At 37.8% G+C, this 22,319-nt stretch overlaps 1 protein-coding gene across 1 annotated transcript in view; it reads right to left on the minus strand.

Annotated features, from left to right (window-relative positions):
* Positions 1-21,299, minus strand: part of RIC1 (RIC1 homolog, RAB6A GEF complex partner 1) — a 60,458-nt gene extending 39,159 nt beyond the window's left edge. Inside the window, exons 1-3 of the mRNA XM_070742578.1 lie at positions 20,617-21,299; positions 7,741-7,848; positions 3,753-3,829 (exon numbers count right to left, since the gene is read on the minus strand). Of these exons, the coding sequence (XP_070598679.1) occupies positions 3,753-3,829; positions 7,741-7,848; positions 20,617-20,757 (326 nt within the window). The 5' untranslated portion in view covers positions 20,758-21,299. The remainder of the gene's footprint in view (positions 1-3,752; positions 3,830-7,740; positions 7,849-20,616) is intronic.
* Positions 21,300-22,319: the final 1,020 nt, after the last annotated feature.

Below are 22,319 nucleotides of genomic sequence, written 5' to 3' on the forward strand. Positions count from 1 at the left end.
CTTGTCCAATGTAGTTCTGGGTAAACATGAGGTACCTTGTACATTTGGTATTTTCTTTCTTACTCATCTTGGTTTTAGTGTGATAGTGAAAGATAGAACTAATGCGCTAAATACCTGTAATCCTAGAGGAGAGGGGTGGCATAGAAGTCCAATAAATAAATAAATAAATAAATAAATGAATGAATGAATGAATGAATGAATGAAATAAATAAGGCAATAAATATGTACTTGTAATCTATCTTGTACCGAAAGTCCTAGACTTATGACCACAATTGAGCCCAACACTTCTGTTGCTAAGTGAGACAGTTGTTAAGTGAGTTTTGTCCCATTTTACAAGCTTTCCTGCCACAGGAAAGTCAAGTGAACCACTGCAAATGTTAAGTTAGTTAACCAAATGTTACGTGAATCTTGCTTTCCTATGGACTTTTGCTTGTTAGAAGGTCGCAAATAGTGATTGTGTGACCCTAGGTCGCTCTGGCCATCATACATATGAATGTCAAGTGACTGAATTTTTATTAAATGGCCACAATGGTGTGAAAAACAGTATTTTTTTTTAGTGCCACTATAACTTCAAACAATCACTAAAAGGACTGTTGTAAGTCAAGCATTACCTGTACACCTAAAAAGTGAAAAGGCAATACATATGCTGTGGTGAACCTTTTTGAATATTCAATTTTTCTGAATAAATGCAACCTAAAGTGTTATGGGTTCTCTATACAAGTCATAAAACCAACATATAGCCTTTCCCTCAAAAAAATAAATGAACAAGCATACTGTTTTTGACTCATTTGCTTAATTATGTTTTCTTTATCTACCTTTATATTTTTGTCAACTTTACCTTCCTATATATATCCATCCTGACAATTTGTTTGGGAAATACAGCATCCAGACAGACAAAGGAAAAAGAAAACCGAGGACGTTGTCTGGGGCCAAGAGGCTTGTACTAAAATGCAACCCCACAACCTTGCTCCCATTTGCCTCCTCAACTGAACAAGCTAATGTTTTCATATCCATCATTCTTTCTTGCTGTTGTCTCTGTTTTCAAAATATTCTTTGCCCTCCTTTCCTCCTGCCACAAATTCAACCAATGCCTTATATCAGTGGTCATCAATATTTTCTTCACCACGAACCCCCTTTAAATATCTATTGTGGCCACAGGCTATGGCCACGGACCCCCCAAGACTTAAGATTTAAATCATAACATTTATTCAATGGACCCTCCTGATGACATCACAACCCCTCAGAGGTCCAGGGACCACAGGTTGAGAACAACTGCCTCATACTAAATTCACTTAAACATTCAAATGAATTTAAATTTAAATTCATTTAAAACATTCTATTTAAGTTTTAAGAAAAAAATGAAGCTCAAATGTCTTAACATAATTTGATACTGTTTTGCAGAAGAGGCCAAAATCAAATTGTTTTTCTTTTCAGTCTAGAGGAATCAAACTGGAATTCAATCCCATGCAATGCTAAATGCTTTGACAGAAATGGCTCCACATTACTCTTTTTTCTTTGTTGATAGCCACTGCAAAAGTTGAAAGATATAAGATGATCACAACCCTTTAAAATACTCAGACACACAAAATAGCCTTGTGAACTTATTTTAGTATTTCAATAGCTTTGACCTTTAAACTCTGAATGTAATTTGGTGACAGAAGCAGGAAAGAATGTTTCGTCTATGTTGCAACATCAACAAGAGCTATATTTTTGCAGTCTCTTGTCAAAGATGTCCAAAAGTTAGGCAAAATGAAAAGGAAAATCACCTAAAGAATACATGAATGACAGAAGGTAAAAACAACAACAAATAATTCTGTACAAAATGTTTTATGTGCACACATTGTAGAGAAATTATAATTCTATTATAAGGAGATATGAGGAATTGTCAGCAAGAATGTTTTATAATACTCTTAGAAATCTATTTCTCTATTAAGCCTAAGAGCATTTCTGAACTACCTATGTACCTCTTCTATCATAAATATCTATATCTCATGTATAGCCTTTCCAAACAATTAAATTATTGTTCAAGATGATTGTCATTTTTTCAACAGATTTACAAGTCGTCGTCTGAAGATGAGTAGAATTTTAAACAAAATCATAAAGTATTTAATTTTTGGCTGAAAACTAACAATTTTTCAAAATCACAGGAAATAATTTGATATTAGAAGAAGGAATATTTAGAGTTGTTACATTCTCACATTATTGAAGGTAGCGTTCTTCCCTGAAATCATTAGCTAATCTCTTAGCATAGTGAAAGAAGAAAATTAACAGAATTCTGTTTATTAAGATGAAATAAACACAAATGGTCAAAATATCTCCGAGACCGCCTTCTGCTGCACGAATCCCAGCGACCAATTAGGTCCCACAGAGTCGGCCTTCTCCGGGTCCCGTCAACTAAACAATGTCGGTTGGCGGGCCCCAGGGGAAGAGCCTTCTCTGTGGTGGCCCCGACTCTCTGGAACCAGCTCCCCCCAGAGATTAGAACTGCCCCTACCCTCCTTGCCTTTCGTAAACTCCTCAAAACCCACCTTTGTCGTCAGGCATGGGGGAATTGAGATATCTCCCCCGGGCCTATATAATTTATGTATGGTATGTTTGTAGGTATGTCTGCTTAAAAATGGGGTTTTCTTAACTACTTTAAATTTTTAAATTGTAAATTATTAGATTTGTTATGAATTGTTTTATTATGTTGTGAGCCGCCCCAAGTCTACGGAAAGGGGCAGCATACAAATCTAATAAATAAATAAATAAATAAATAAAATACAATGGCAGATTTATTAAATGAAATTGATTTTTAAAATGCAGATTGATTTCTAAAACTTTATTGTCCCTATTGTTTATACACAATTTAAGGAACTAAGTGGTGAATATTAAAATGTACGGCTAAGATTTCATTATAAGGATGTTGATGAGTTCACTGCTTCACAAACAATTCTGGAAAACACATCTTCCATTTCAACCACATACCATCCCTGGCATATCACAATCCTGGAAAAAGTTTAGTCTGATGTAGAAGAATTACAAAATGTTCCAAGATTCTCCTCAAAGTACTATTCCAAACTGGGGAGTTTGTATATATCCCCAAATTAATTAATTTGCCTTAGATGCAGCTAATTCAAGAGAGTGGTTTATATCATTTCTATGCCATCAAGGTCATCATAACAAAGCTTTATTACGATGTAACACTTCATATGAAGTGTTAACATGACAATTATTGGGGTAACTAGATGTTGGTTAATTTGTATAACATTTCTGAATACAATTAACAATAATACACTGCCAATACACTGAACCAACAAACCACTTCTAACAAATCACTGCCAACATCCGAATACATTTGAAGCCTGCCCATCCTTTCTCTAGACAACTAATCGAGATATGTATTTATTTCTTATTTACACTTATTCAATAGAATTTTCAAGCTCCTGCTGTTTAAACAGAATTTTAAAATTTCATATTATGGCGTAAAGCGAATTGACAAATATACTGTATACATTACTAATGTATATCCATATTTTTATGTCATATAAAAAGCAAATTTCTTTTTCTTTCCCTATATTTTACCGTATTAATACTTTTCTGGATCAAAAATAATATTTTCAGCAAATGTTAAAGTACCGAAACAGATAAGAGAGGGATGGGAAGGAAAATAAAGGAAAATTCCTATGGTGCAACTAGAAATTTGTTTCTGTGGTTATATATATGTAGCCCTGTACAGTGGAAAAAAATAAAATATTTACAGCAAAACTTACTTGGGATAGACTGGCTCATATAGGTATTTGTCTCTTGCAGAAATAAGATTGAAAAATAATATGTATCCATTTGCAGTCTGAAAGTTAAGATAGACAACATTTTAAAAATGCATAGATTTAAAGGTTTTCCAAAAAATCAGAGCTGTCAGTAATTTAAACTCCATTTATTTAAAACATATGGAATGTTGTATTCAAGGGGAAAAATGAAAACAGGAAGTCCTTGGCTACAACCATTTTTTCTGTGACCATTTGAAATTATGGTAGCACTGAATGAAGAGATTTATGATCCATGCCCAAAATTATAGCCATTGCAATGCCCCTATATAACCCAATGGTTATGTTTTCATAATTCTGGTTCACCCAAATTTATAACCACATGGGTCCTTCATTTTCCCCACCTATTTCGTCCTTATTTCTGCAAATGTTCCTTGAGCTAATGGCACTTTACCATTGGATGAAATTACCTCCAGTCTCCCCCATTGGCTGGCATTCTTATTTGCATCTTCCTATTGGGCCAAGCTGGGGAGCTATGTGTAGTAAAACGTTTACTGGAAAAGCTGAGAAGCCAAGTGCAGAATGGCTTGATTGGGATGGGTACTTGCTTAATGACTCCCAATTCTCAGTTAATGAATACAATATGAAGCAACAGGATTGCTGTCATAAGTCAGTGTGATCATGTAATGTGTTCCTGATGACAGCAGTTCCAGTGCCAATTATGATCACAACTCAAGGTCTATTTGTAAGTCAAATCAAACATTATTATGTTCATTGACCTTAAATCAAGCACATTCTTTAGTACTGTTGAACATTATACATACACATGACTAATTTAATTGGCAGCCCATATACTTAATCCTAAACTCCTATGGACTTTATTAATTTTTCCCAATATTCAAACAATCTTAATTCTGACTTAATGGGGAATAATCATTTGTTTTCTTGATGAAAAGAACTGGGAGAAAGTGTGTGGAAGCTGTGAGTTCATTGGGGTGCAAACAGGTCCAGGACTGGGCGAGAGAACCAGTTCAACAAGTCCAAAAACAGAGTAGACAACAGGCACCACTCCGACTAGTTTATTGTGGCCCTTGTCAGCCAGTCCATCTGGACGTTTGCCACCCCCCACCCCCGCCCTAAGGTGCCTGCTTTGAGAGGCTTCAGGTTGCCCTCCACCCAACTGCACAGGGCCTCTGATTCCTCCAAGAATAGTTCCCCCCTGCTGGTTTATGTGGGCCTTAATGGACACACTGTCTGTTAGGAGGAGGAGGACATGCTGGAAAGCCCAAAGGGCCAGCCAGGCTGCCCTGAGTTCCAGCCAATTGATATTGTGTTGGGCTCCTGCAGAGACCATGGACCCAGGACGATCCTCATCATGAAATGCCCCCCCCCCCGGCTCCCCCTCCTGGTAGGGGAGAAGGAATCATTGAGGATGGGTATGAAAACCATGGCCCAGGGCACAATGTCCAGACAAGAGATGATCTTCTCCAGAAGTAGGACGTGGCTAGAAGATTTCGCCTTCCACACTCGGTACATGGCTTAGGGCCTGCATCTTCCGGGCATATGAGACACAGTCTCTTCCGGTGCCTCAGGGTGTGACAGAAGTGCAGCTACCACAGCTTCCTGGGCTACCCAGGCTTCAGTTGAGGAGATCTGCGGGGCAGTGTCTTGGATGTCAGCATCTCCTTTCAACCGCCATATCAAATTGCTTCTGTTGAGGCTGTGTTCGTCCGTTTGAGGAACTGAGGATCCGTGAATAACCTTTCCCCCCCCACCTCCCCGCCAGGACTGCCCACCTTTGGTAGTACATACTGGACTCTCCCTTTGGGAGGATCTCCCTTTGCGGATGGAGAAGGGGTCTTTGTTCTCACTTGAAATGCCCTTTCTCTGAGGATTGAAGGGACAATCCAGTCCCAACTGTGGGTCTGGTTTTGGCTGGTCACTAGGGGGTTTGGTGTTTTTATATTTTCTGCAGATCTGTCACGCATTCCAACCACAGTTCTGTGGGTACTGCTGTAGGCTTGCATCATTTGCTTCAGACTTGTTGTTGACTAAGGAAACGTCACCTCAGAGGTGGATCCTCAGAAATTCAACGCAGTCCATAGTTCTATGGGACAAGAGTAACCCATCCTGGACCCCCCATTCAATCCTCAGAGAAAGGGCGTATCAGGTAAGAACCAGCACCCCTTTTCATGATTTTCTGAGATGTTTTATATTTTAACCAAATTAATGGCAAAAATAAGTTTAAGAAAACCTTAAGACAAAAAGGTACTTAAAATGCAGAGTTTATGGGGGGGCACACACAATATCAGTTTAAACATCTGACTTTTGAATGTTCATTTTTTAGTTTCAGTACATTATTTATTTAATCCTAACCTCCCCATTTGATGGCAACTGCCTACAATACTAATTAGCATTTTCCCAAAAAATTAAACTAAAATGAACTCTAAATCAAAACCAGACCCTTAAAAGAATGTTAAGTAGATTCCTTCCTTTAAATAATTTAATATATTTCTCACAGACAGAAGGAGAAAAATATATATAAAGGTTTCAGGTTTCTTCCAAGCATGGTTTCCTGTTTTTCAGTTAAGAATATGATGGAGAAGGAAAGCATATTTCCATAGCTGCTCCTAGTAATATTATCTTTAATATTTGAAGCAAAACTACTATTAATCCAAAGATAGACAGATTTGTTTATACATCTAAGTATATATTACAATTTTCAAATTATGTTCTAATTAAATGGTTTTAAAGAAACAAAAGAAACAAGATAGCATTGTCTATTCAATTTTGCATTCTTTACCATTATCTGTCTTTAAATAATTTATTCATTTGCTATGTCATGCTACAAGAAAGTGTAAGACAACACCATGTACTAGAAGTATCAACCTGACATCAGCACAGATGCACATTCTTAAGTTCCATTTGCCATGCAAGTTGATAATGTTACAAGGCTCAGTTCTGTATATACTGACATAAAAAGGCTGAATTTGACATATTTAACCTACATTATTCTTTAACAATTATTATTCCATCTTATTATTTAATATTCAGTTGTATAATTTTAAGAAGCTACCATTAACTTTAATTCAAATTTGTGTAAGTAAACATATACTGTATAGGTTTAGATATAGATTCTTCCAAGAAATGGCAAATATTATTATGGAAAGATACAGCAGCCCAGAAGAATGCTATAAGGTTTTTTAAGCAATCCAAACCTAATCTTGCCATTCTTTTAAAAAAATTAAATGTTCCACAACTTTGACACAAATATGTACAAAAACTGCCTTAAAATAGTGCTTTGGAATGTAATGAGTAAAAAATAGATAATGGCCAACTATGATGCTGAATAAAATTAGCCAATCAAGCAAGTAAACAAGGGAGGGTAACTGTGGCCTCACAATCTCTCTGAGCATCATTCAGGGAACCTCAAGATGGTACTGACAAATTACAGCAATATATTAAATAATTAAAATAAAGAGTTTCAAATCTGAGCAGAAAATGAGGTAAGCATATTTCACCTCTAAGAGGCTGTCCTATTTATTGCTGGGTTTAATATACATGTATTACAAAGATTAATACAATTTAAAGATGTGAATACACATTTGAATGAGATACTAAAAATTCAGAATGTATGTCTTCATGAAGAATGATATATTTTATGAAACATAATTCAACCCCAAATTCAGACGTATTCAGACAAGTTGTTGCTGGAATCAGAGGACACTGAATTCTTTATCCAATGTATTTGGAGGAAAAACAAAAAAGAGTGCCCACAGTACTCTATAATAGTCTTGTGGAACAGCCCTAACTGATGACAGCTTAAAGAGATGGCACCTGACTCTCAGATCATGGTTGCTCTAAATAAAAAAAAGTGAAAAATATAGATAACAAGTCAATCTACATTTTAAATTTACTTTTTAAATTTATTTTCTATCTGTGTCAATAAAATGTTATGTGAAAGTCTATTAGAATCATAAATGTCTTTACTTACCGTAACAGCTATTGTGGTACTGTCAGGCTTCCATTCAGCTTGGTCATAATGTCCAAATTGCGACACAGCTTTTACTGTTTCTTTGTAGCTTACAATTAGCACACTGGGCTGGGATAGGAAGAGAAATTGTACACAAGTTACATTGTTTATATTTCAATGTTATCTATTTTTTTTAAAAAAAGTTAAATCTGCAAGCTATTACTTTCATAAATTAAATTCTTTCTTATAGATTTAAACACTTTAAGTGATAGCACACCTACTTAATTCCTTTTAAAGACTACCGTAGAACTTTAAAAATAATTGTCTATTTATATTTTCTAAGATGTTGTTTTTACCTAAATCCAATCCATATTTAAGAAGCTCCCCCTAAGCAAACTAATTAAGAATTGTGACTAGGAAAACTAAGACTTCCTTATTTCAAAACCACAATATAATCTTACTTGGCAAGTAATAAATTAAGCATAGCATAATGCCTTAAAATGTCTGTTTTAAAAATATGGCTCATGCAATATTACCAGTTTCAAACATTTATTCGAGATGTACAGCAATCATTCAAAATGGTTCAATTTATATAGAATAGTTAATCATTCCACAGTGGGAAATGTATTAATAAAAGCTAATGTTATACCACAACTCTCAGGCTTGAAAAGATCAGAACATTATCTTTTGCTCAGAAATGTTTATTTTAACAAATGACTGAACATTTGTTCAGAAATTTGTGTTATAACAGTGTTTGATTTCTATCATTTGCAGCACAAAGTTTCAGATCTATACTACGAGTAGATACTAGAAACATTGGGAAGTAAGCTGATGTTTCACCAAGATGCTAATTTATAAATTCCCTATAGTATCAAAACAGACTTCCAGAATCAATTAGTTGGGTCTCAGGAGTATATTAAAGATTGTAAAACAAATATAATATGTATGCCAAAACTATGGGGGGGGGGTTTTCACTTATGAATATCTAAATAAAAATTGAGTACCATTCAAGAACTCACTTTTATTACAAAATAATAATGTCTTGAATAATTTTCTTTTCAAATAATTACACTGTTTTTAGACATTTGGATAGATTTATGGTTTTTCAATGTTATTTTTCTAAACAAGGCTAGCAGCATGTTATATGTGGAGTATTTCCATCACAGATTCTACAATCAATAGATAGAAAAGCTATGATCATAAATTCAACTAATTAATTTTATTGTAATGCTTGGTTTCTAGTATATTCAAATAAATAACTTAAGTAATATCTTCATGTTTCATCTTTTAAATGGATACCTGGAAAACTGCTAATCTCCAATGGTTTCTGGCACGTGGAACCATATCTGCTGGGACGTGAGCTGTTGCCCTACTCTGCTCCAATGTGAATGTGTGTGCTGGTCAGCTGATTTTTGGCTTGCACAGAGACTCTGGGAGGCTGTTTTTGGCTTCCAGAGAGCCTCTGGGGGGATGGAAGAGGGTAGTTTTACCCGCCCTTGGCTACAGGGAAGCCTTTGGGGAAAGCGAAACATGAACCTACTGGGCCTACCAGGAGTTGGGAAACAGGCTGTTTCTGGTCTCCAGAGGGCCTCTAGAGAGTGGGGGAAGCTGGGACCTAGGAAGCATGCCTTTTGGCCCCACCCTCTGGAACAGCATAACCTCAGAGATAAGGATAAGGGTTGCACCTTTTCTAAGTCTAGAAAACGTGAAAACCTGGCTTTGGTTGCAGATCTGGGGGCAATGTTCATTATTTGTCTAAGGTCCCTGTTTTGTAGATTATGCTACTTATTACATCGTTTTAATTGGAGCTGTCCATCTGCTTCAATTTTTAGCCATGTTTATGTTTTGTTTCATATTTTTATACACTGCCCAGAGTCTATTGGATTTCGGCCATAAATAAAATAAAAAATATACATTCTTATTGTAACCCATGAAATTTAACAGTGTGAAAAAAAATTAGTTTTTGAACTCTGTCAAGATCAAAGCAATCCCAAAATACTACAATATGCCAGCACATCATAAATGCACTAACCTCCTTATCTTTATGCTTCAAATATATTTCAATAATGATAGGAATTCAGCTGAAAGGTCGTATCTTAAAATGAAGATATGGAATATTAAGATACTGGTATTCTGGCATGTTCTGTTGCAATAACATTACTGTATTTCAAACTGTTTCAATCTGGTGCCCCTCCAGTTGTTTTGAATTACAATTTCCATTTCCTCTACTTCCATTGCCATTTAAGGCCTGCAGTCAAGAACAATGTTTGCTATAATCCAAAACACCTGGAAAGCACCAATTGGGAAAGGCTGATATAGAGTTTAAAGCACAACCTTGCCTATAACATTTGGCAGTAACTAATGGCAACTTGTTGCAAAAGATCAGCTGCTAAGGAAAACAGCATACTGTAATGGGAAAAGAGGGTTGTAGCACTTAAGAAGAGCAGTGTTTACTGGCTGTAGTACCATAATGACTTCATTTCACCATTTTCTCCTTCAATAGAAGTTATAGTAAAATTCTAACTCGAATTCTAATGTTAAAAGCCTCTTATCTTTGAAAACAATTTTATCTCATCCTGCTTTTAGGTCAGAAATACTGTGTAAATTATAAAAAAGGAGATCTACTCCATTCTCTTTCTCAGATTATTTATCAGTATTACTATGGAAATATAGTTTGCCATACATATGGTAGTCTCCTGAGAGGGGCGGCATACAAATCCAATAAATAATAATAATAATAATAATAATAATAATAATAATAATAATAATAATAATAACAACAACAACAACAACAATAACAACAACAACGCTGGGGACATATCGGTTTTTATAAATAGTTGTAAACAGTTTATTCATCTTTACAGAAACTTTCTATACTGAAAGTAATATTTCTACATTTAAGAGGTTCTATTTAAGGATAGACATTAAGTTCATATTTCTGGTTATTTTCAGGAAGAATATCCACCCATCCCACTACATTGGATAGGGGGGTCCTGCTCCCAGGAACCTTCCCATTTGGCAGGAAACTTGGAGGTGTCCCTTTTCTATGGTTGCTCTTATCTTGTGGAACACTCTGGCAATTCAACAGGCCCCCACCCTTCTAACCTTCAGGCCATTAACACCTGGCTTTTTACTGAGATGCTGGATTTGTATGCATCTGGATGCTGGATTTGTATGCATGGGAGGAGGGTGACTGAGGGACAATTAAGGTACAGGGTTTGGGCTTATTGTTTTAATTCAGTATAGATTGCTTTATTTATTTATTGGCTTTATGGTTGTTATAAGCTGCCCAAAGTTGCTTAAGATGAATAATCACGTAAGTCTTTTAAATAATACTTTTTACTCAATGAAAAGAAGTCCTACTTTTTTCCCCCACAAGGAAAACTTGGCAACTGTACGGAAGAAAATGCATTTTATTGGACACAGGCACAGTAGCTAGTCTAGGCATGTAAGCTTACGCTAAGTAAATAACATGCTAAAACAATAAAATTATCTTGTTTTGTTTCAGACAGGCACTAGCAAGACCCATAATCATTCATTAATTTTAAAATGTTGCCTTTTTGGAAGATAGGATAATAATCAAGACTAAATTATATCTTATGTTAACATGCTTTTAAAGAAGATTTCACTGCATATCAAAAGAGGAAGAAAATATTTTTATGGATGCAGTATTTATTTACATAGAAGCCTATAAATATTTACCGCACAGAAAATTCCAATGAAATCTTTCTTCTGAATAGACGTATATAGAATCATTAGCACAACTAATCTTATTTTATATACTAGTAAAATAACTTATAATTCAAGAAAATGGAAGAGAATAACAAGGAGAAGGCACAAAAGAAGTTGACCAAGTCAAGACTAGGGCTGACAATCTATTTGAAAAATGCTTTTATTTGTTCTCTTCCACAGAAGACAGAGCATTCTGGAACCATTCTTATACAAACAATAAACAAATTCCTATCTCAAGTCAGCATCACTACCTTCATCTCATCAGAAGAATTATTTCAGTTCTTTCTTGGTTCATTTGCTTGCTTTACCTCCCCATATCAAAGGAGACTTCCCCCCCCCCAGTCATTTGGAATGAGTCATTGTCATTCTCAATTATAAATACTAACTGGTGTTTAAAAGATCCTATTTTCATAGTATCTTTTACCTATTTGTAGAACATTTATTGGATTCCAAAGGCTATCCTGCTGATTCTAAATGTTCTATATCATCTCAAGTCAGTGGGTTAAAGCGCTTTCAGACATTTGTAAAAGTAATGATCACACACATCACAAGCCTTGTCTCCATTTGCTACCCAAAACTATCACAATTTGCTTGCAAGTGAATTTTTCAGAAATATTCCTTATTTTTTGTTCCGTGTGTTATACAGTACAGTATAGCTCATTAAATATGCATTGTCAATGGCAGGAAATTACAGATAGCAGAGCCTGTAATAAGCATAGAACAAACTGCCTATATAATCATATATGTCAATTTATGCATCAATTAAAAAAATTCAAGCTCACACTGGATTTTTGAAAATCATACAGATAAAGAGCTTATAAAGCACTAGAATGCAGAAGTTGTTTCCTCTTAGGCTAGGCTACCACTTTACCTTGTTTTTCTTACCATAATTCAAAAAAAAACCCCAAAACCTAGGGGTAGCAGAGTACACAGGAATGGCTCTAACCAATATAACAGAATATTTGGTCTTCTAAATATTTTGTCTGGATTGCTTTAACGTGTATTTACTTTATATGTGTGCCTACATGCCAACTTTGTTTCTCATTGCTATGGTGGGAATTTTTGCTAGACAATATGAGGCAAATTGCCTATGCTTTTTATGTGTGTTCCAAATTATTTTTTCTTGCAATGATTTCTTTCCTGGTTAAACTGGAAATCCCCAGAGAGGTTCAGAAGACAACTCACAGAAAAGTACTGACATGAACAATTGTAAGCTAATGGAGACTAGTTAGGACAGTGATGGCGAACCTATGGCACGGGTGCCACAGATGGCACGCAAAGCCATATTTGCTGGCATGTGAGGTGTTGCTCTAGCTCAACTCAATTCCACTAGGTGCATTTGTGTGCTGGCCTGGTGATTTTAGTTGGCATAGAGGCTCTGGGACGGCACTTTTGGCTTCCAGAGAGCCTCCAAGGAGGATGGGAGAGGGCGTTTTTACCCTCCCCCAGCTCCAAGGAAGCCTTTGAGCCTGGGGAGGGCAAAATACGAGCCTACTGGCCCCTCCAGAAGTTGGAAAACAGATCATTTCCAGCCTCCAGAGGACCTTGGGGGGGGGGACTGTTTTTGCACTCCCCAGGCATTGAATTACGGGTGTGGGCACTAGGGCATGTGCAATAGTGTGCGCCCACACCCTTTTGGCACCTGACAAAAAAAGGTTCACCATAACTGACTTAGGATAATGGATAATATTTAGGAAAATATTTTGTTTAATGGAAAGTCAGTTCAGTACTCCAGGAGGACCTTAACATGTTAGAATTCATTATAAACCCTGGATCAATCTTCCGATATCTCCTGGATGGTACAGATAGTGTACCTGAAAAATGGAAAAAAATGGAAATGTGCTAGGAAGGGATTTGTGAAACTACTAGACTGCACAGAGGCACAGAAAGTCCTTTTTCCATTTAGCATAATTTCAATGAAAATGGAAGAAAAACCTAAGATTAATACTCTACAACTGGGAAAGAAAAATATAGGGAATGGTTTTTGTAGGTAAAAAAATAATTCTGTAAGAGTAACAGGGATCTTACAGGATCCCTATTTAAGGGATATCCAACTGTCTTCAGTAGAATGACATACAGATTATAAGAATTTCATCCACACACACAAAAAAAAACCCCTCTGGCTCTGTTGAACTAGAATTTTAAATTGTTAAATAAAGGCAAGGTACAATGGAAGCAGCTACAACCTGCCACCTGAAATGCCCTCCGTTTAGTCTCCAAATGAGATAACAGCTGTCCTATTTAGTCCTATTTGGAATTAGTAGCCTTAATCACCAGCATTGCAGAAACAAGCATACTCAGAGGGAGAGATTTTCTCACTATAGATATCCTAAGAGAAACAACTGTAAAACCCTTGGTAAAGTGGAGGAACTTTGAAAGACATGCAGACAGGTTCACAAATCCCAACGTGATCCCTGTACCGAGTACAACTAACCCATAACTAGCTAGTAATTAGGAATGAAAGAACTCTTGCCTTATGCCATATATGACTTAATGTTTTAGCAGCAGCAGTTAATTAAAACATGGACAGGTATAGGACCCACAAGCTCACTAAACTCTTTGTTCCATTATGGGAGTTACTTCAGAAATAACTTAGAATGTAGCAGGCTGAAATAGACATAAGTTTCTGAAAGAAAGGTAGAATAGAGAATAAGCCTAACAACCTTTTTCCTTTAACAGTTATCTGAAGATGCTACTGATTATTAACAAGCTTTTCCTAGCTTTTGCATATTTGTAGTTATGACTCATAGTTTAGAACCATTCTGCTAAATTATCTTTAGCCTCAGTACCTTGACTTTTAAAAAATGCCCATATGCCATGCTAATTACAACAATGTTTAGTGATTTGTTAATAGTTCTCTGATGGTGGCCACTTTATTTAGTACAACTATGGCACAGTTCCAAATCCACCTATTAGCCCAAAGGATTGGAAACTGAAACTTGGAAGTCATATTAAGTATCTTAATATAGCTCAGGCATTGACCCTATTCCGTTCGCTCCACTACTTTAGATTTTAAAAGAGTCATAATCTTATTGTCCTTTTCCAAAAAAATGCAATGGGCAACCAATTCTTTATCCATCCAAAATAGTGTATATATTGATAGTGTCAGAAAAAACGTGCTTTATGTAGTAGAAATGTAAAATTGGAATGCAATTTACAAATGAAAACATGTTTGCAAATGGTTGCTACAAACAGGAGTTACACTGTTTATAATATATGTTTATTAGGTTCATATGTAATGGGCCTGAATCCTCTTTTCTCCACAACAGTCCTGCGAGGTGGGTTGAGCTAAGAGATAGTGACTGGCTCAATGACACTCAATCATCTCCCATGCCTAAGGGAAGATTAAAATGCATATTTCCTGGTTTCCAGCCCAACTTCTTAGCTTGCTCCATTGAATTGTTTTTTGTTTTTTTACTGCAACCCTTCCTCACCATGCATTGTTCAAAAGGTCCCTCCTTTACACCAAACAGAATTGGCTGTAGAGGGAATAAATCATTATTAAATATTGCTTCTATTTCTTACTTTAATGAAAGAAGCCTCTGGATCACACTCATTTCAGTGATATTTTTTCTTGTGGCTAAATCAAAGCTTATACATAAAATAGCTTGCATTGTTAATAACATTCCAACTGCAATGAAAAATAAAAATTTCTAATCTGATAGCAAAGACTGAAAAAAATTAGCTTCCCAGCAATGCTTGTTAATCTTGAAAATTATTTACCATTATGATGCCATATTTACATAGCACGCATTACAAATAATTATTGATAACGTTGATGTTTATGGGCATGTGTATAAAACTAGATGTTTTCTAAAATATTTATCTGTACAAGATGGTAATCTTCTCATAGAATCAGAGTTGGGAAGAGCCTTAGTTTTTCATCCCACCCAACACCATCACAAAACAGACTCTATTACAGCAACTCTGACAATAACCATCCAACTTCTGTTTGAAGATTCTGTCAAAGGAGAATTCACAACTTTATGCGAAGTCATTAGGACAGGATGAATAGCAAAATAGAGGTCAGTAATATATTCAGAACTATTGGGATTTGGGCATATAAAATACAGAAAACTTCTTTAAAAATTTGCATATTTGAAATACTAGAAGATAATAAAGGCCTTCTGCATTTGCATAAAGAACCTATCACAAGCACATTTTACACTGGCTATAAGAAAATATAATCTTATTACATCATCAAAATATGTGTATAGATATTTTAGATACAGTACATACATTTTTACACATTTGCAAATGGATTATAAACTTGCCCTCCTCACCCGAAAAATAGAAAGATAAATTATAAACAAAAATAAATTATATTCATCTTTACAGCTAACAGCCATCCAAATGCTAGTAATTTAATCCTTGTTCATTTAGAAAGTGATATTCTGGTATTTATCTCTGGTATATGTAGAACTACATTGTAAATTGTTTAAAGCCATTTATATTAATATGTGTTGAGAAAATGAAGTGTAGGTAATTATATATTTTCCTTTTCATCCTATGCCTTCCATTGCATTTGATTCATTGATTTTCAGTTCTAGTCTCATATCTGATTTTTTTTCATATTCACTCTTTAATTTTCTCTTCTTTATTACTCCACCTCGATCTTTTTTTGTAAATTAAGAAAGCCAAAGAGAAGGTTTTCCAATTATTTTAATTTTAATCACTGTTTTCTGAATTTCCTTCCAATATTATGTTTTCTATAGAACAACAGATCTCATATAAAATGCATTGCTTTGTCCCAGGCAGATGACATTCTAATGCAATAATATGTAATAGTATTATAAGCATGTTTAAAATTACTATTTTGAATGATAACTTTTGCAGGGAATTGTAGACTATACTAACTTGACTATTTTGAAACCAATGCTCACAAATATATTACTACTGGAACTAACGGACTGCCATTGAATTAGAAGCTAAGGCATATGGAACAACTAAATTTCAACTTCCTTTATGGACTTTATAAAATCAATGTGTCGATGCTAAATTTAGACCCACAGATTGATGGGGCATTAGAAGATATTAAAAAATTCAGTTACAGAAATATTTGTTAAGGAATGGGCACCATATGGTGTATAGAGTAATTGAGTATACAGCACTATACTGTGTCAGAAGTGTCATTAATAAATTGTTATTGAAAGATATTTCACTTACACAAAATTTAAACCCACTATTATTTAAACCCACCCCCATTATTGTTAGTTGGTTCTTTCTAAATACATCTCTATATAATTTACATAAACAGCACATCCTACTCCTTCCATGGAATCCAATATCCAACTGGATAGGAAATGTATGAAATAAACTCAAATTTATGAAAATTTCAGATGCAAACATAAACACCTTTCATAACTGTCACATGTATATAAAATGGATATTCAAGAGGAATATACCTAAAATGTAGATATATGTTAGGAAAATATTGAGAATGCAATTCTACTACTCCTTTTAAAAGTGGTGAACAGCTTATTGGAATTATTTTTTCCCTATGCCAAGCGACTACAACTACAGTAGTCCTCAATTTACAAACATTCAGTTAGTGACCTTCAAAGTTACAACAGCACTGAAAAAAATGACCTATTTTTCACACTTACGACCATTGTAGCATCGCCTTGGTCATGTGATCAAAATTTAGATGCTTGGCAACTGGCATGCATTTATGATGGTTGCAGTGTTCCAGGGTCATGTGATTACTTTTTTGTGATCTCCGACAAGCAAAATCAATAGAGAAGCCAGATTCACTTAACAATCACGTTACTAACTTAACAACTGCAATGATTCATTTAACAAAAGTGACAAGAAAAGTTATAAAATGAGGCACAGCTAACTGAAAAAATGTCTCCCTAGCAAATTTAAATTGAGAACTACTTGTATGTACCCGAAGACAGGTTTGGAACTGAGATTAAGAAATACCAGTAAAGTTCAAAAGAAAATTTTAAAAAATTCCAATGATGACACAACAGAGCCAATCTGCAAAACAAGTCCTTTCCTTTTAAGAAAGTATCTCTTTGCACTCAGCTTTCTGACACATCTAGAGTCCATTAAGTAACTAAAAATACCGTATTTTTCGCTCCATAAGACGCAGTTTTTTTCCTCCCAAAGTAGGATGAAAAATCAGCCCCGTCTTATGGAGCGAAGATGCAGGCAGGGGGGGGTGGGGAGGCTGCGAACTCGGAAGCGCCATCCCGCCGGCTGGCTGGCTAGCTGCTGCCTGGCTCCCTCCCTCCCGGAGGAGGGTCTCCCTCCGCACCACCAGCGGCGCTTCCCCCGCCAGCCAGCCAGCCAAGCCCCGCGCCTGCCGGAACCGGCTCCTCGCTCTCCCCCCGCCGCGTTTGCAGGAGGTGGGGAGGGTCGGGCGGCCCGCCAAGGCCAGGAGGGACGCCGCTGCCCCCCCTCCCTCTCTCCGCCCGCCGCTGCGTCTCCTTGACGCCGAGAGGAAATGCCGGCAAAGGTTTTTCTCAGCGGAGGCCGGCGAAGGTGATATTCAATGTCGGGGGTGCACGGGCGGTTGCGCGCACTCCCTATCTCCTTGCTAGCCCACTCGGAATATTCAAAATAAGAAAAGCCTTTGCCGGCGAAGGCTTTTCTTATTTTGAATATTCCGAGTGGGCTAGCAGGGAGATAGGGAGCGCGTGCAACCGCCCGTGCGCCCCCGACATTGAATTATTATTATTATTATTATTATTATTATTATTTATTCGATTTGTATGCCGCCCCTCTCCTTTGCCGCCGGCCCCGCCTCTCCTACAACCCCCTTGCTGAGAGCCCGGGACGAAAGTGCTCTCGGCAAAGGTGAGGCGGGCAGGGCGTGCGCGCGTCACCGCTGAGAAGAACGGAGAGAGAACGAGAGTGAGTGAGAGCAACAGACAGCAAGATAGAGAGAAAGTGAGAAAGAGAGAGAGAGTGAGAGAAAGGGGGGGAGAGAAAGAGATAGCAAGAGAGAGAGAACAAGAGAAAGAAAGAGCGTGAGAAAGAAAACAAGAGAGAAAGAGTGAGAGAGAGAGAAAGCAAAAGAGACAGAAAGAAAACAAGAGAGAGAAAGTGAGAAGAAGAGAGAGAAAGAGGGGGAGAGAGAGAAAGAGAGAGGGGGAGAGAGAGAAAGAGAGGGAGAAAGAGAGTGGGAGAGGGGGGAGAGATAGCAAGAGAGGGAGAGAGAGAAAGAGAGAGGGAAAGGGGGGAGAGGGGGGAGAGAAAGAGAGAGGGAGAGGGGGGAGAGATAGCAAGAGAGGGAGATAGAGAAAGAGAGAGGGAAAGGGGGAGAGAGGGGGGAGAGAAAGAGAGAGGGAGGGAGAGAGAGGAGATAAAGGAAGAGGAGAGAGAGAAAGGAAGAGAAAGAAAGAAAGAGGGATAGAAAGAGAGAGAGAGTGAGAGATGCTCAGTGAGCCTTTCTTTGAAGTTGCCTTTCTTTCTTTCTTTCTCTCTTTTTCTCTCTTGCTCTCTCATTCTTTTTTCTTTCTCTTGCTTTCTTTCTTTCTCTTGCTTTCTCTCCTTCCTTCCCTCCTTCCATTTCTTTCATTCCCCCTCTCTATTTTTATTTCTTTCATTTTCTTTCTTTCTCTCTTTCTTGCTTTCTTTCTTGCTCTTTTTCTTTCTCTCTTTTACCTTCCCTTCCTCTATTTCTTCTTTTCTTTCTCCTTCCTACCTTCTTCCCTCCCTCCCTTCAGTCCTTCCTCTCTTCCTCTCCCCTTTCATAAGTTTCCTTGCTTCCTTCCTCTGTTCCTGTCCCTTCCCCCTTTCTTTCTTTCTTTCTTTCCTTCCTTCCTTTCCTCCCTCCATTTCTTGCTTTCCTCTTCCTTCCTCCCTTCTTTCCTCCCTCACTCCCTTCTTTCACTCCTTCCTCTCTTCCTCTCCCCTTTTTGGCTCAAAATATTTTTTTTCTATTTTCCTCCTCTAAAATCTAGGTGCGTCTTATCAGCAGGTGCGTCTTATAGAGCGAAAAATACGGTACATCTAAACCATGCTGTCAATCTGGAGATTTAAGAGAAGAGGCAAAAGATTTGTATTTAAAAGCATAACATTATCACACATGTTCAGCCTTAGCCATACCACAAAGCAAAGCCACAAGTTTTGTTTGAGCCACGTTTTCAAAGTATTCCCGAATTCAGCATCATATCCCAATGAGGGAAGGAGAGAGTGATGGATGGATGGATGGATTTAGAGATAGATAGATAGATAAAGATAGACAGATTTAGATAAATAGAAATAGCTATAGATATAGAATGATTTAGATAGATAGATAGATAGATAGATAGATAGATAGATAGATAGATAAGGATTTAGATGGATGGATAGATATAGACAGATTTAGATAAATAGAAATATAGATATAGAATGATTTAGATAGATAGATAGATAGATAGATAGATAGATAGATAGATAGATATAGACAGATTTAGATAAATAGAAATAGATATAATGATATAGATAGACAGACTTAGATAAATAGAAATAGATCTAGAATGATAGATAGATAGACAGACACAGAAGGATACAGATTTAGATATATATAGACATACATATATATACATCTAGACATACACACACACACATATATACCTAGGCATATGTATCTCTATATCTGTCTGTCTAAAACTCTATTTAAAACTCTATCCCTCAACACTGTCAGACTTTTTACTAAATCTGCACTTCTATTTCTACTAGTTTTTCTCATCATTCCTATCATCCTTTTCCTCCCACTTAGGATTGTATCTGTAACTTGTTGCTTGTATCCTAAGATTTTGTTTAATATTGATTGTTTCTTCATTGCTTATTTGACCGCTATGACAATCATTAAGTGTTGTACCACATGATTCTTGACAAATGTATCTTTTTCTTTTATATACACTCAGAGCATATGCACCAAAGACAAATTCCTTGTGTGTCCAATCACATAAAATTCTATTCTATTCTGTCTGTCTATCTATCTACCGTATGTCCATTTATCTATATCTATATAGAGAGAAGGGGAGAGAGAGAGGGAGAGAGAGAGAGAGAGGTCTTTCTCACTATTTAAAAACGGGCGGAGGAAGAGGCCAAAGTCAGTCAGGTATGGAGCAATCTGGCTGGGTGGGAAAAAAACCAGGAGAGAGCTTCGGGAGGAAACCGTAGCCAAAACAGTAGGCAGGCTGATTATAGGGTGGCCACTTTACTCACCCTGTTGTACCAGACGCTGAGCTGGGACGGGGACAACACGGCGAACAAAGTCCTCTGCGGGTCGGCCTGGATCCCGAGCGGGGGCTCCTGAGCCTCTATAGGGCAGAGCAGCCTCTTGGGCCAGCCGCTGAGGAAATACATGGCCAATGGAGAGCCAACCGGGCGTCCTGGCCAGGCGCCGTCCTAGCAGGCAGACACGGCGGCCGGAGCCTGAAGGGTTCTCAGCATCCGTCTCGGGCGGCCGGGACGCTCTCGGCGCTCCCGAGGGGTACCAGCATAACAGCGGAAGGGGTGGAAGCTCCACTCGGAGGCCGGCGTCGCCCCCCCGGCCGGCCAGACTGAGAGGCGCTCGGAAGAGGAAGACGGGGCTGCCTCTGTGGCGGGTTGAAAGCAACGGGACTGTGGGGAGAGGAGTCCTTTAAAGGCTGGGAGAGGACGGTTTACAGCTCGCGACGGCGTCCTCGCGACGTAACGTTAACCTTGCGGGTGCCTCGCGCTCTTCCCGCCGCGGCTTCTTTTGCCTCGGCCGTCGCCGCCGCCATCTCTTTTCCTTTCTGCTACGTCGGCGTCTGGCGATGGAGAGAAAGGAGGTGGGGCGGGGGGTGAAGAAGGAGAAAGAGCGAGCGAGAGAGACGCATACGATCCGAAGGAGGGAGCGAGCGAGATGAGCCCTCTTTCGCCTCAGGACTGCAACTCAGTACTGGTTGGGGAAAAAGGGAGGGGCGGAGAATTCGGGCCAGAGGAGGCCACGATTGGCTCCAGGGCCTTTAGGAGGTGGGAGGGGAGGAACCAATCGGAGGTGACGTTTAAGATCTGCGGAAGAACCACAGAGAAAAACTAGAACGGAGGAAAATAAATCCTTCTCCCTCACATTTCCTGTGCAGTGGAGGACTCTTCTCCATTTTGCGGATTGGATGGCGATCTCCGGAGCGGTCAGCGAGATCGGGGAGCGGGAATGGCGGCGGGGGGGAGGGGGGGCTTGTCTTTCCCGGGGTGCGGAGTCGGCTCTCTTTCTCTTAGCGCAGGAGTAGGCAAAGTTGGCTCTTCTCTGACATTGTGAACTTCAACTCCCAGAATTCCTGAGCTAGCATGATTGGCTCAGGAATTCTGGGAGTTGAAGTCCACAAGTCATAGAACAGCCAACTTCGCCTACCCCTGCGCTTATCGTGTTCTTATGACGGCAAAAGATCGTTTGGAAGCTGTCAGTCCAAAATGTACATGTACTGCACAGGCACTCAACCTATTAGCACTAGGGAGCCATTTTATGTTCTTAAGTGAGGAATTTATTAAGCGAGGCTTGCCCCATTTTTAAAAAAATTATTTATGTTGGGTTTTAAAAAAAATATTTATATGTTAATATCTTCAGGTAGGTCGACACCCTTATGTTTACATTCTTTTAAATATAAATACATTATATATTTGTACATTGTATACACATTTTTATATTCTTTCTATCCTCCATCTTTTACTGTTTTGTGTTTCTTTTTGTGTCCATTTATACCATTTTTGGGCCAAGTCATGTAATAATCTGAGTCCTTTTGATCCTTTAGTTCCATTGTTAATTTGACCATCTCTGCGCATTCATATATTTTCTTATAACCTCCTTCTCGGTGGGTATCTGCAAATCCTTCCATTTTTGCAGAGACAATTCTTGCAGCTGTTGTTATATGTAACATTAAATATTTCATACTCTTGGGGTTTTT

Source organism: Erythrolamprus reginae, chromosome 2 (assembly GCF_031021105.1).
Source record: "Erythrolamprus reginae isolate rEryReg1 chromosome 2, rEryReg1.hap1, whole genome shotgun sequence".
Taxonomy (NCBI): domain Eukaryota; kingdom Metazoa; phylum Chordata; class Lepidosauria; order Squamata; family Dipsadidae; genus Erythrolamprus; species Erythrolamprus reginae.